Source organism: Leucopleurus acutus, assembly GCF_964270905.1.
Source record: "Leucopleurus acutus genome assembly, chromosome: 2".
In the NCBI taxonomy this organism is placed as follows: Eukaryota; Metazoa; Chordata; class Mammalia; order Artiodactyla; family Delphinidae; genus Leucopleurus; species Leucopleurus acutus.
The window spans coordinates 93,279,235-93,294,277 of record NC_139143.1 but is presented as its reverse complement, the minus strand read 5'-3'; the positions used below and the strand labels follow the sequence as shown (position 1 = coordinate 93,294,277).

The 15,043-nt window shown below is 36.4% G+C and overlaps 1 protein-coding gene across 1 annotated transcript in view; it reads left to right on the top strand.

Annotated features, from left to right (window-relative positions):
• HIPK1 (homeodomain interacting protein kinase 1) overlaps positions 1-15,043 on the top strand; it is a 47,159-nt gene that overhangs the window by 19,127 nt on the left and 12,989 nt on the right. The window contains exons 4-10 of the mRNA XM_082857529.1: positions 5,901-6,020; positions 6,801-6,887; positions 7,620-7,804; positions 8,147-8,309; positions 9,175-9,400; positions 13,213-13,334; positions 14,280-14,414. Coding sequence (XP_082713655.1) covers positions 5,901-6,020; positions 6,801-6,887; positions 7,620-7,804; positions 8,147-8,309; positions 9,175-9,400; positions 13,213-13,334; positions 14,280-14,414 — 1,038 coding nt within the window. The remainder of the gene's footprint in view (positions 1-5,900; positions 6,021-6,800; positions 6,888-7,619; positions 7,805-8,146; positions 8,310-9,174; positions 9,401-13,212; positions 13,335-14,279; positions 14,415-15,043) is intronic.

Sequence of the window (15,043 nt, the reverse complement as noted above, 5' to 3'; positions counted from 1 at the left end):
ATTTATTAGAGACTTAACTTGTCAGCCAATATGTCTTGTGAATTAGGATATGAAAGTAGAGTAAGGATGTGAAGTTGGAATTTTAAGAGCAAACTTTGGCTCATTTAGTGCTATTTATTCCTTTTTATACATGACACACACTGAAGTAATTACTATCTGCATACTGAAACACATTGGACCCTAGAAGCTGTGATGTGTATTAGGTCTCTGTAACATAGGATTTAGGAGGGAAATCTTATGAGTTGAAAAGTATTGTAACAAATTATCTATGTTTCAAAACAGACAAGCTTTAGAAGATATGCTACAACTTCCTAAGAAACTGGTCCTAAGGAAAAAAGTTTTGCCATGGAAGTAAATTGTGAATTCTCATTTTTTGTTCTTAAAAATAAATGGTTCTATGGTTATTTTAAACCATTAAAAGAGAAAAGAGCAAAACAGTGTTTTTCCCTATTCAACCTGGCATTTTGACTCCTCAGTCCATTTTACAGTAGATGTAACATTTACCAACTTCCAAAAATTTGACTCTTTGGATTTGTCTCTGAGTGAGACATAAAAAATGAGTTGTTCATATGATAAGTAACCAGTTACATTGAGCTTTGTAATTTTTCAGTCTTTCATCCACCTTGTGAGATGTGAACCACCTTCCTTATTTTAACAACAACAACAAAGAAGTGTGAGGGAGATTAAATGATGCAAAACCACAGTTACTTGAACCAGTCCATTGATTCTCCTCTTTCGGTTTTAGACTCTTGAGAATCTGATGAAGCTATGGATCTTCTCAGAAAAATATGCTCACAATGTTTTATATACAAAGTTAGGGAATTCGTGGACCCCCCGATTAAGAAAACTTGCTCCAAGCAATTATAGCCTCTAAAGTGCCATTCCTAGGCCAAATGCTTTGTGGCATCTCTTCAACCTTAGTAAACAGATTGCATTGTAAATATTCCTAGGAAGTGGAACCAAATAAAATTAGATTTAGAAGCTAAGGTACAATGGGGGGTTACCTTGTAAAGAAATGATATAGTAGTTTTGAGAATTTTTGCCTGGCGCACAGATGTGAAAATGGGTTGTAGGAGAAAGTTGTTTTTTTCCCATGCTTAATAATGAATAAATAGGGTGTTGCTGTTGTAGAGCAGGATTGGGAATACTTTATCTTGATGCATCTTTGCTTATACAGAAAGATTCCTGTGGCAGGATCCTTGTTCTTACAGCTGAGTTTTTTTAAAAACAACTTTATTGAGATATAATTCACATACCGTATAATTCAGCCATTTAAAGTGTGCAACTCAGTGGTCTTTAGTATGTTCACAGGGTTGTGAACCATAGCCATAATCAGTTTAGAACATTTTCATGACTCTAAAACGAAACCCAGTACTTACTAGCAGTCAGTACCCATTCTTCCCTAACCACCCCACCACCACGCTGGGAGCCAGTAATCTACTTTCTGTCTGTATAGATTTGCCTATGCTAGCATAGCATATTCATCACATACAATATGTGGTCTTTTGTGCTGGGCTTCTTTTACTTAGCATGATGTTTTTCATCCATGCTGTTGCCTGTATCAGAACTTCATTACTTTTTATGGCTGATCAGTGTTTCATTGTGTGTATGTCTATATGTATGTGTGTGTGTGTGTGTGTGTGTGTGTATGTATATGTATATATGCCACGTTTTTTTATGTGCTCATCTGTTGATGGACACTTGGGGTGTTACCACCTTTTGGCTGTTGTGAATAATGGTGCTATGAATATTGGTGTACCAGGGTTTAAGTCCCTGTTTTCCGTTTCTTTGGGTATAAAGCTAGAAGTAGAATCGCTGAGTGTCTTGCTAATTCTATGAGTGTCTGAGAAAGTATATGAATATAGTTGAAAACTACCCTAACATGGGAAAGGAAATAGTCAAGCAGGTGCAGGAAGCACAGAGAGTCCCATACAGGATAAATCCAAGGAGAAACACGCCAAGACACATATTAATCAAACTGTCAAAAATTAAACACAAAGAAAAAACATTAAAAGCAGCAAGGGAGGGCTTCCCTGGTGGCACGGTGGTTGAGAGTCCGCCTGCCGATGCAGGGGACATGGGTTCGTGCCCCGGTCCGGGAAGATCCCACATGCCGCGGAGCGGCTAGGCCCGTGAGCCATGGCCGCTGAGCCTGCGTGTCCGGAGCCTGTGCTCCGCAACGGGAGAGGCCACAGCAGTGAGAGGCCCGCGTACCGCAAAAAAAACCCCAAAAAACAAACAAACAAACAAATAAACAATGACAATAATACTTTCTGTTTGCATAAAGGTAAGGTGGGGCCTTTGTTGTTGCATTATTTTAAGCTATGTGAAAAGCAGTATCTGTATGATAGTTCCCATTCTACTTTCACAGTTTAACTCTTTTCATTCTATAATATTAAACATTTTTAATGTTTTAATATTGTAAGTGCATTATTGTAGAGAAATTAGAAAAGATGCAGTAAGCCAAGAGACAAAAATTTCAACCTTTAGTGGTTCTACCCCTCAAAGGTAACCTGTTACGTTTTGGTATATTTTGTATTTATTTATATATTTTAATTTATTAATTTTCTTTATGTATTTATTGACTACTGTCATAGGTACTCTGGTTACTGGGGATACAGTGCTGAATAAAACATTGTCCTTGCCCTCATGGAAGCTATAGTTTGGTGGTGGGAAATAGACATTAAGTAAATAATCACACAAATAATAATATAGTACAATTGAGATAAATTCTATGAAGGGAAATGTAGTTTTGCAGTTTGTGTGTGTGTGTGAGAGAGAGAGAGTGTGTGTGAGAGAGAGAGAGTGGACATGCACGCACACGCGTGCACATGCATGTATGGACATGCATGTATCTCCTGACCATGTATGTCCTAATGCCTCTTGATTATACTCATTTTTTCCTATTGCTATTACCCTCGTCCAGGCTGTCTTCATCACTTACATGGGCTACTAGACAACCTCCCTTTTACCTACTCTTGCCTCCCTCTAGTCTTTTTTCCAGAGTGTTTTTTTTTCAGAACACAAATTTGATCATGCCACTCCCCTGCTCTTTAGTGGTTTCCCATGATTTAGAATTAAGGGCTAAATCCTTAATATGGCCTCTGAGCCTCTACCTGGGTTGTTCTCCTCTTCCTCTCTTCCTTTCAAGATTTGATCTTATACCATTTCTTCTTGCTTTTCTTGCACTAGCCCCACTGGCATCATTTCAGCACTGGTTAAGAATGTTTCCTTCTAGCACAGGCCCTCACACATACTGTTCTCTTAGTCTGGAATGCTTCTCCACCACCCATTCATTTCGTTTAGTCAGTCCCTACTCATTTATTAGCTAACGTGTCACTTCTTCAAGGATGTTTTCCTCACCAGTCCCCAGTCTAGGTCAGGTTCCTTTGTTATGTATTTTTATAGAAGCCTGTTTATTTTCTTCAGGATGCCAATTCAGTTTGAATTATGCATTCAGTGTCTGTTTCCCTCACTTGACTGCAAAGTCTATGAGAGCAAGAACCATGTCTATTTTAACAATCACCACTGCCTGGCTTAATAAGTACTTACTGAAAGAATGAATATGTGCTACATATAGTTATGTTTCATATATAAACTTATGGACATAGAGGAATACATATACTGTGTTTCATCAAATCTAAGACACTGTTGATTGAGAGATGAACTACCTTTCTGTACCTCTAAGAAAGAATGCTTCCAATTAAACCATGACTTATCATGGCTATCAGTTTTAAGACATATCCTAATTTCAGAGATGTTAATGTGAAAAAATGTGCCTCTTAGAATCAGTGAAGTGTAATTTTTTTAAGTGAGGTCATATTTAATTTGTAATCTGCTTTTTCAGTTAGTATATTATGAAATATCTTTCTTTACAATGTCGATAAATATACTTTTACCCTATCATTTAAAATGTCTGCAGAGTATTTCATTGTACAGATTTTATCCTGGATTTTAAATTCCCTTTTTGTATGAAAAAGAAGTTCACATTTAAAATATTCTCATCCACATCAATTTTTTTTTTTTTTCTATTTTGCCAATGCTGTATTTTGGCTTCCAGTTAGGTACCTCTCACAGATTCAGAGTAATATCCTGCTGTTTTCTAAAATTGTCTTGTGACGGCCGGCCAGATTTGGCCTGTAGGCCATAGTTTTCTGACCTCTGCTTTACACTCTTAAAAAATTGTTGAGGACCCCAAAGAGCCCTGTTTATGTAGCTTATATCTATTAATATATATTGCATTAGAAATTAAAACTGAAATTTTTGGGGAGGAGAGGTGAGAAGTAAGATTTCCTTGCTTAAAAGTTTCTTTCTAATTTCGTCATTAAATATAGCCATTCTTATGTGGAGGGGGGGATGGTTAAAAAAATTACCTCTTGTTTTACTTTCAGTAGGTCAGGAAAGAAGCAGATTGCTTTTTTGGATAGGGAGAATTGTGAAAGCAAACAGAAATGTGAACAATAAAACTGGGAAACTTTTATTTTTATTTTTTAAAATACTTATTTGGTTGTACTGGGTCTTAGCTGCGGCAGGTGGGCTCCTTAGTTGTGGCACGTGGACTCCTTAGTTGCAGCAGGTGGTCTTCTTAGTTGTGGCACACAGGCTCCTTAGTTGCGGGAGGTGGGCTCCTTAGTTGTGGTATGCAAACTCTGAGTTGTGGCATGCATGTTGGATCTAGTTCCCTGACCAGGGGTCAAACCTGGGCCCCCTGCATTGGGAGCACAGAGTATTATCCACTGTGCCACCAGGGAAGTCCCAAAACTGGGAAACTTTTAAAACACAAGAATATACAGGCACATGTCTCATTAGCCATCAGAGCAGTGACATCATCACACATCACCTCTGGAAATCTCTATACCCATGAGAAAGAAATGAAAAAGGCAAATAACTTCTTAGTATTATTATGAAAATAGTTTATATTTCATAGACTCCCTAAAAGGATCTTGGGGACCCCTCAGTGTTCCCCAGACCACACTTTGAGAACTGCTGGTCTAGTTCAAAGTAGGTGTTCAATAAATATTGAATGGGGACTTCCCTGGTGGCACAGTGGTTAAGAATCACCTGCCAATACAGGGGACACGGGTTCGATCCCTGGTCCGGGAAGGTCCCACATTTCTCTAGGCCACGGAGAAAGTAAGCCCGTGAGCCACAACTACTGAGCCTGCGTGCTACAGCTAGTGAAGTTTGTGCGCCTAGAGCCTGTGGTCCACAACAAGAGAAACCACCGCAATGAGAAGCCCGTGCACCACAGCAAAGAGTAGCCCCTGCTCTCCACAACTAGAGAAAGCCCATGCACAGCAATGAAGACCTAATGCAACTAAAAATAAAAATAAAAATTGAATGAATGAACATAGTACCTGCCTTTTATTGATGTAGGGATAGAGAAACTAAATTGTTTAATTTTATGGTATGAGCAATTTAGAGTGGGGACAATTGACAAGAGCTAGAGTAGCCAAGGAAGGAAGAGGTTTATGGAAATTTTTTCCTAATCTCTTAAATTTGATAATGTATGAACAAACAAAACCTTGGTAATCCATGAAATAGTTTGTTGGAAACTATTCTGTTCTGTCCTAGAAATTTCTTATAGTTTTTTGAACTCTGTATCAGAAATCTACCAAAAAAAAAGGTCACACAGAAAATTTTCAAAACTGAGTTTTCCTTGTAAATAATAGGTATAGTAACAAGGAAGTTACTGAATAAATATTTGGGAATTATCTGTGAGTGGGTTAGCATATATATCTACAGATAAATTTCATTTGTATTGATCAAATAGTTAATTTCTTTGCAGTACCTTTCTTTTTTTTTGACTAGAGCTAATATTTATAATATTTTAGTGTAAAAGTTTTTAATAATTTACCTTTTCACTCCAAATCAATGTCTTGATGGTTTTGACATTTCAGATTCGTTACATTTCACAAACACAAGGCCTGCCAGCTGAATATCTTCTCAGTGCCGGAACAAAAACAACCAGGTTTTTCAACAGAGATCCTAATTTGGGGTACCCACTGTGGAGGCTTAAGGTCTGACTCCCTTGCTATACTATACTATTCATTCCTGTACTCCTTAATTCCAATTTGAATTCAAAGTTTAGTTATTAAATTCTTGAGGTGGAGGGGGGCAAAAGGGGGGACAGTGGGAATTTTCGTTTGCAGGAGCAAATACTTTGAGAAATTATATCATTGTACCCGTATGGCCTTATCCTTAGTTAAAAAAACAAAACATTAAATGCCAGTTCAGTTGGCTGAGGTTATTTTATATATTTGAATCAGCAGCTAAGAAGGGGGTATGGAGAGTAGTGCTTATCATTAAGTGATAGGAAGAACTAGAGTAATTTAGTAGTGGCTGTTTTTTAGAGAATTCTCAATAAATATGACAAAACAACACAATTTTATAACTGCCCATATTAAGACCTTACTTATTTTCTTAAAACAAATAGATGTCTGAGTAATTTGATTAACCCAGTGACTCTGTCTCTGAGCCTATTGAATAGTTAGTATTTGAAATATTGTTTCATTTGAAAGTAACTTTTAGAGAAAAATGGTAATGTCTCTTCTTAACTGACATTCTTCAGGAACTGTGCTACATCATTGCTTGCACATTTATTTTATCATTGTTGAAAGGGTGGCCAGGTATCAAGGTCCCATCTCTCTACCGGAAGATTTTCTTGTTGTAAATTACTTTCACGTTTGTGATCTCTGGTTGGCAAGGTGACAACACTTGTATCTCTGTATTCTGACTTTAATTTAGAGTAAGAGGTGAAAACATACAGATGGAATTTTTTAAAAATCTGTATTTTGTAGACACCTGAAGAACATGAATTGGAGACTGGGATCAAATCAAAAGAAGCTCGAAAGTACATTTTTAATTGTTTAGATGATATGGCTCAGGTAAGCATGGAAAGTTTCAGAAAGCCAGACATTTATGTATCTCTTTAATCAGAGATACACTTCCATTGGTTATATTAAAGATAGATTCAATTTGTTATCGTCTAATATATGTTTTCATTTTTTACATAAATACATTAATATTCTTCCACATATTAAAAGAATGTTTGAATCCTAGCAAAGGATATTTTTAGAATTTATATATTTCTCCTTTGCTTTTGCTTAACTAGTCTTTTGCATGTCAGTATTTTGAAATATTATTTACGAAGGTTCCTTTCTTGTCCATTTTTTCTACTAAATAAATACTTACATAAGAGCTAACATTTATTTAGTGCTTTTGTTCCAAACTCTGTCTAAACACATACTATGTCATTTAATCTTTTCAGCAATAGAAACTATATTTAAGTAATAACAATCATTTTTACTTAACTTCTTTGATCTGGATTTTGAATGAAAAGAGCTTATTCAGCTTTATTCTACCAACAAACTGTACCAAATTGAAGATTTTAATTAGACAGTATAAGAAGAGCTTCCATTTGTGAAAAAATTTCCTCAGGTTTTTCTCTTGAGCTATACACACACACACACACACACACACACACACACACACACACACACATATATATTATACATATGAATATTATATATATAAATATGTATACATAGTGCACATGTTAAATGTCAGCATTAAAGGTTGAGTGATGAAGTATAATATTTCTAAATTTTCCTTGTAAGGTGAACATGTCCACAGACTTAGAGGGAACAGATATGTTGGCAGAGAAGGCGGATCGAAGAGAATACATAGATCTGTTAAAAAAAATGCTAACAATTGATGCGGATAAGAGAATTACTCCTCTGAAAACTCTTAACCATCAGTTTGTGACAATGACTCACCTTCTGGATTTTCCACATAGCAATCAGTGAGTATAGTATGGTCTGGGGCATTTTGCCATGATGTGGTTTTCTGTTGAGTTACCATCTTACAGCTAAATGGAAGTATCACAAGAGTAGTGGCTTTGATACTTGCATATTTGGCTTACTGATGCTTTTCCTTCTCATTGAAAAATCATGAAATTAAAAATTAGATGTGTAAAAAAAATTAGATGTGTATTTTTCCTTTTTATGGTTATAAAAACTCTTGGTTCATTTTCTCTGAAAGTACTCAGGGGTAAAAAACCATTAATCTGTATTTATCTTGAGTTATTTGCTATCTGTTTAAATCTCGGCATTTATTTCATTGAATTTTTAATCTCTTTTTTCAGTGTTAAGTCTTGTTTTCAGAACATGGAGATCTGCAAACGGAGGGTTCACATGTATGATACAGTGAGTCAGATCAAGAGTCCCTTCACCACGCATGTTGCCCCAAATACAAGCACAAATCTAACCATGAGCTTCAGCAACCAACTCAATACAGTGCACAATCAGGTATTCAGTAAATGATTTTGGGAACTCAGACCTAAGTGGGATAAAAACTAGTAAGAGTACAGGGTGAGGTAGAGAAACCAGTCTTTGCTTTGGTGGTCTTGTAGCTTCGTAAGAATTTTCAGACTGATAATACCTACACATCATGTGCTGACAAAAATTAAAAACAAAGGCCTAATCCATGCCCTCATAGTCTTAGCATAGCCAAATAAGTGGAACCTGGCTTCTATACTACTTACTGCTGTTGATTGTACTGACTTCAGCCAAATGACTCTCTTTTTGTTAGATAGCTCTCATTACATGTATCGAAAGGTGTTCCCAATCATTTTTTTCTATGCTGTATATTAGGTCCTCAGAATTTACTCATCTGATAACTGGAAGTTTGTACTCTTTGACCACCTCTCCAGCCATCTCCTACCCTGCCCCACCAACTACTGATCTACTCTTTGTTTCTGTGAATTCCAATAATTAACTTTAAGAGTGGTTTTGCATTTGTTTGCCAAACAGTGATATTTACATTTAAGTTTGTTTCTGAAGATGGAAGTTTTCTAATTTCTTAGCTAGGTCTACTTTCTAAATGGAAGATCATATGAGATTTGGTGGGATCTCACATCCAGTAACTTTTTGCAAAGAAAGAAGAAGTAGGGGTTTATTTATATAGCTTCAACCAGAGCAGGACTTTTTTTTTATTCTTTGTTTTCTTTTTCAGCTTTATAATCTACCTTAAATTTAACAGATAGGAAGAATTTCTTAAGCAGAGAGTTATTTCAAAGACAGTTAACATTACATTTTAAAACTTCATTGTTAGTTTTTCTGGATAGAATCTATGTATGTAAAAATGTTTATACCAGTATCCTTTTGTTTTTAGGCCAGTGTTCTAGCTTCCAGTTCTACTGCAGCAGCTGCTACTCTTTCTCTGGCTAATTCAGATGTCTCACTGCTAAACTACCAGTCAGCTTTGTACCCATCATCTGCAGCACCAGTTCCTGGAGTTGCCCAGCAGGGTGTTTCCTTGCAGCCTGGAACCACCCAGATTTGCACGCAAACAGATCCATTCCAACAGACATTTATAGTATGTCCACCTGCTTTTCAAAGTAAGTGGGGAAACTCCTATATCATATGGTATATATCAGACCTACCTGCTTTAGGCAGATCCTAAGTAAGTATCTAGTTGTTTAGTTTTGATCTTTGACAAGTTTCAACTCAGTCTTTGATTATGAAGATAACTGAAGTAGGTTGATCTTTTTTACGTTGGTTATTTGTCTAATTATGATGCTATCTGACACATAGGCATTCAATTAATGTTTCCTTATTTGAACTGCCTGATAACCAGTTTTCTTGTCCATTGAGACCTTGTACTGATGTCCTATATCTAGCATAAACACGTATCTCTCAATGTGCAGAGTATATACATCTTGAAAAAACTTGTTGGAAATAGAACTGTATATATTGAATCTTATTCCCTGTATCATTCCATTATAAAATAAAATTAGTATTCCAAATAAAAGGTAATTCTATTAAAAAATGTAAAAATCATGTTTAAGAATGTAGAAACCTCTTAAGTTACATTCAGAAGTAAAGATCATTATTGAACTGAAAAATTCTACAAGCTGAGGTATTTGTGTGGGTAAGGCATTAAGATTATCTGCTTCAGCTTATGAATTATATTGTTCCTGCAAACTCCTATCAGTAGAGGAACAGAATAGCTGAAGAAGGGGCTCTCACCTGATGTGTTGCAATAAGATTTTAATTTTTACATTTCCATCCTTCCTCATTTTCTCGTTGTTCCGTGTTTATTGATCTGGTGAGCTATTTAAAAGGTTAAATAAATTATTTTAAGGATATATTCTGATGACATCTTGACTTTCCCAATAGAAAGTCAATGTCATGCCCTCTGGGAATAAACCAGGATTCAGGCTTCTCATAGCAGTTCACACAGAAGCAGTTAGCATTTTTATCTTTTTACTTCTGCTACTTATTGACTGTGACTCTTATTTGTTTGGTTTCTGACAGAGTCAGAGCAAACAGAAGGAAAAGAGGGGCTAGGGGAGATTGAGAGATTACCGGGAGTACAGGAGAGCGATAGCAATGTAAATCAGGGAGAAACCACAGGGAGAGAGGAGGAGCAGATTCAAAACCTGTAAATGCAAATTTAGCCTAATTTACCCAATTATTTTTTTCGTATGCTTCATAATAGTAAATTCTATACTTTGGGTTGTCATATGTTGAGTGATTCTTCTACTGAACTTAGCAAATAGCCACCCCTCTCCCCTTCACCTTTCCCAAAGTGAGTTTCATTGGAACAGTTTTCAGATGTGCAACTGAAAAAGTTTTCTGCTTCTTCTCAGATGATATTTAAGAGATGAGGCAGAAGAACTTTTAGTTCCTTTAACAAAACAAAATGTAAGGAGAAGAGGTAGAGGGGGAAAGTGGTTTAACCCCTTTTGGTATAATTAGGGAAGTATAAGCTTTGGAAATTTTTTTCCTATTTAGGAAGTCTAAATAACCTGAGGAGCTAGATAGAGCAAATTTTAAAATTTACAAATGAAAGGGAGTTTTAAAATGAAAGTGATGACAGTAATGAAAACTGATATGTATTAGTTACTACATGCCAGATAATGTTCTAAGTGCTTTTTCATGTATGTATTCATACTCACAAACAACCCTGGGAAGTGGATAATGTCATTATGCCCAATTTATAGGTGAGAAAACTGATCGTGATTCCCTCATTTGCCCAGTTTTTATGTCCAGTCAGCGGTAGGGCCATGATTTTGAACCCAGGCAGTGGGCCCATAGCTTATACGTCTTGAAGTGTTATACTCTGTACTGCCTTTCAGTGTCTAAACTCAAAGAGCTGTAGGGAGTTGTCAGTTCATTTGCCAGCCACAGCCATATGCTGGTTTCTGCCCAGCAGGCCTCTGTACCAGGTTGCCTACTTTTCTTTCACCATCTGCTCTTTCACAAGATGCCTACACTTAGAGGAGAATAGACCCTCATCCATTTGACAGCTTTACTCTTCTTGCCATACTTTCATGTTTTTTTTTTTAATTTAAAGGGCTATGTTCAACAAAAACAAAAAACAAAACAAATAATAAAAACAAAACTTTAATCCAAGTTCAGGGTTCAGGGAGAACCTTCCCAAAGGGTTGCCTTTTGTTAATTCTTTGTTTCCACTTGGGGTTCCCTGCAAAAGCTAGTTTTAAACTAGCTTGACTGCTGTGGCTTAGCCTAAATTACTATAGCAATCTAATACTTATTTAGAGTCACATTTGTGGGTCAGTATATAAATACTACTTTCTATAGTATTCCAGTTGACCAAAATAGACATTTTGCTCAGTGGAAACTATAATTCTGTAATTTTGTCCTCTTTTATTTCATCATCCTGGGACACAAAGATGAGCTTCTATAGTGAACATTTCTTCCTAAATTTTGCCATAGGAGGCTATTGCAATAATGTTGTCTTGTAGTTAGCCATGGAAATATAGATAAGAATCCTTGATGTTACTTAGCTTTCTGATTAGATAGCATTGCCTTAGGAAGAATGGCTGGCAATTTTTTTTTTTTTTAATCTGGATACCTGGATTTGTTTCCTTTTCTTTTTATGTAAGTAGCACTTTTAAAAAAGTTATTATTAGAGTGTTGTAATTCTGATTTTACTAGTCTCTTTTACTTTGTACATTTCTGGATTATGTTTTCCTATGTGACAATTAGTTACTAAATTAAATTACTGAAATGCAAAATTGGAAGACTTAGCTTGCTGAAAACAACAATATTAGAGTTTATGAGTTATGCTCATTTGATACCTCCATAGTAATATTCAGAGAAATTAGTTGGTGATAGCCTAGAAAGTGTCACTGAAGGAATATTCTAATTAAAATGGCTGTATCACTTAACAAAATGCAAGCATCAGTGAATCAAGAGGCATTATAGAAACTTAAATTCTTTACGTTGAAAGCCTTGATAGGGTAGGTTTAAAAGAAAGTTTTGAAGGTTCTCTTCTCAAGTCTTGGCAAAAGGGAGAACTATCTTGAGCCCTTCTTTTCCCCAGAATGAGATACTCCTGATTGCAGGAAACATTTATTCAACATTTGTGCCCAGAGGATAATGAATAAAATGATAAAGAGACATGGTCACTGTTCTAAAGGCAGCAAAAATTTCTTAATTTTCCTAGCTTTCCATTAGCTAGAGAAGAGCTTTAGAAAGCTGTCAGTGACGAGAGCAGATTTCTAAAATAAGTACAAAAAAGTGTTTCTGTAAACCACAATGTCTGCTTTTAAAATATTTTTATCCTAGGCATAATTCCTTCAGTTCACATACTGGTTAAAGATAAAATATATGACTAAATTGTGAACTAGGTTATATATTTTTGAGCAGTTGGGTAAAAACATCCCCTTAAAATAGTCTAAATAAAAGGGTAACCAAGATAATAAATTATTGAGCTTTTCATAATGTTTCTTATCTCATTAACCAGAAGTTATAAAGTCTTTGCCTTTAATAGATTACACTTTTTAAATGCTTAAGTGTTTTTTTTCCCTCTAGGATTAAAAGCTGAACATAACTTACTAAGTGAAGGTTTTTTGTTTGTTTTTGCCTCTGCTGTTAATGGGAGTGGGATGAGTGTTGTGTTTTAAGCTTTGTTGGATAAAAAAAAAAAAGTTTTGAATTTCCTGAAGCCAGCCCTCCCTCTGTCAGGCATCTTTCCATTAATCCAACCTGAAGGGAATCAAGTCTCCCTTTTCTTAACTTCCCAGACTTTGGTGAAACGCCTTTGTCTTAAGTGTCTAGAACTAAAACCTGGGTGGTAGATTTTTCGAACCAAAAAGCTAAAAACAAACCCAAAAACCCCCAAACAAGCAGTATCCCCAGACCTAGCAAAGCAATATAACTGTGATGTTACTTTTTACAGCTGGACTACAAGCAACAACAAAGCATTCTGGATTCCCTGTGAGGATGGATAATGCTGTGCCAATTGTACCCCAGGCACCAGCTGCTCAGCCACTACAGATACAGTCGGGAGTTCTTACACAGGTAAAAGACAGAGCAGCTTGGATACTCAATAGTGCTGAAGTTCTCTGAAGCACTGTTGAGAATCAGATATTTTGTCCTAGAAAATGGTATTTGCTTTGACTGTAAGATCTTTCTTGGTCACGATTCAGTGGACTTAAAATGAAACATCTATAATGGAATGACATACTCATTCCTAACACTATTGCAACTCTGCCAGTGACTTCCTTAGACTTGGAGACATAAATATCCAGACTTTGAGAAATTGTCTACTGAGTAAATTTAATTTTGTGGGATGAAGTTAATTTTTTATCTTGATGCTCTTAAAGGTATAGGACACATGTAACAACACTTTGATTCTAAAAGTAAAAGGTTCCCCTTTTGCTCTCTTAGTGTCCCCATTACTCACTCTTTGAGAATTTCATCACAGTTGAGAGGCTGGATTATATCAGGATGCCTCTTCGAGTATTACATTCCTTCATTCCTTGTGTTTAACTAGGCTGTAGAAAGGTTTAAAACTTTATCCCTGCCATGCAAAACGCAGCTAAGATGGTCAAGAAACTCATGAAATATTCATATAAGCAACAAATACTATATTTTTAATTCTGTGTATAAATGTTTGTGGCCTGTGACACATAGCAAATCTGAAATCCAAAACCCTGATTTTGTGAGTAGGAAGAGGAAGAATTCTTAATACATGCCTTTGTTAACTGCGTTTTTTAGAACTGATCCTCTGAATCCAGCCCAAGAAGGATTCCCATACTTTTTTGCTTTAGGCCATTGACATTTGACCTAGTGGTCCAATGCTGTGCGGAGTTGAAGGGGAAAGTTGTGTTTGGTACATGCATTTTAAGTGATATGAAACTACTGCTTATTGTTGGTAATAACTTGGGGGGAATGAAAACCCTTCTGAATCCAGATAACCTGCCTCCGTGTTTGTTTCACTCACCTGCCTAATCTACATTTCAGGGAAGCTGTACACCACTAATGGTAGCAACTCTCCACCCTCAAGTAGCCACCATCACACCGCAGTATGCGGTGCCCTTTACTCTGAGCTGCGCAGCCGGCCGGCCGGCGCTGGTTGAACAGACTGCCGCTGTACTGGTAATTCCCCTCACTTGATTGTGTTACTAACGGAGTTTCTTTGGTTTCTTTCTTTTTTTTTACTTTTTCCTGTTTGTTTTTGTTCTGTTTTCTTCTGGTTTTCTCATTTTTCCAAAAAAATTTTTTTAACTTAGTCTTTGCAGAGGGCATGGAAGCATGTGCCATCTTGTGGCTGTGTTCTTGCTACATCTTTAATGTCTCATTGTTTTCCTCCCCAACATTTGCTGAAGCACTGTTTGACTCTGATGTTCAGTGTGGCTCTGAAAGGGGTCAGACCCCTTGATTCTTCTTTGCCAGCCTAGTGTGATAAAAGCTCTTGGTGTAGCCTCAGAAGAGCTTCAACACTGTTATCTGTTTCTCTGCCCTATCTTTTACCCTCTGAACCTTGAGAATGAAGGAAATGGCCTTTAGTTTGGCTCTGCTACAGGTACCGGATGGCCAAAATCGGAACTCCTTGGCAAGTTAGCTTCCTTCTTTATTGACTGTTTTAAGCTTCTAAAACTTTTGTGTATGTAGAAATGTTTAAGATGCTCTTACTTTATTTCCTTATTAGTTGACATTAACTTTCCGTCTCTGAACACATGAAGATAACTCTTTGCCACTTATGATCAGTGACAGCTAATATCTTC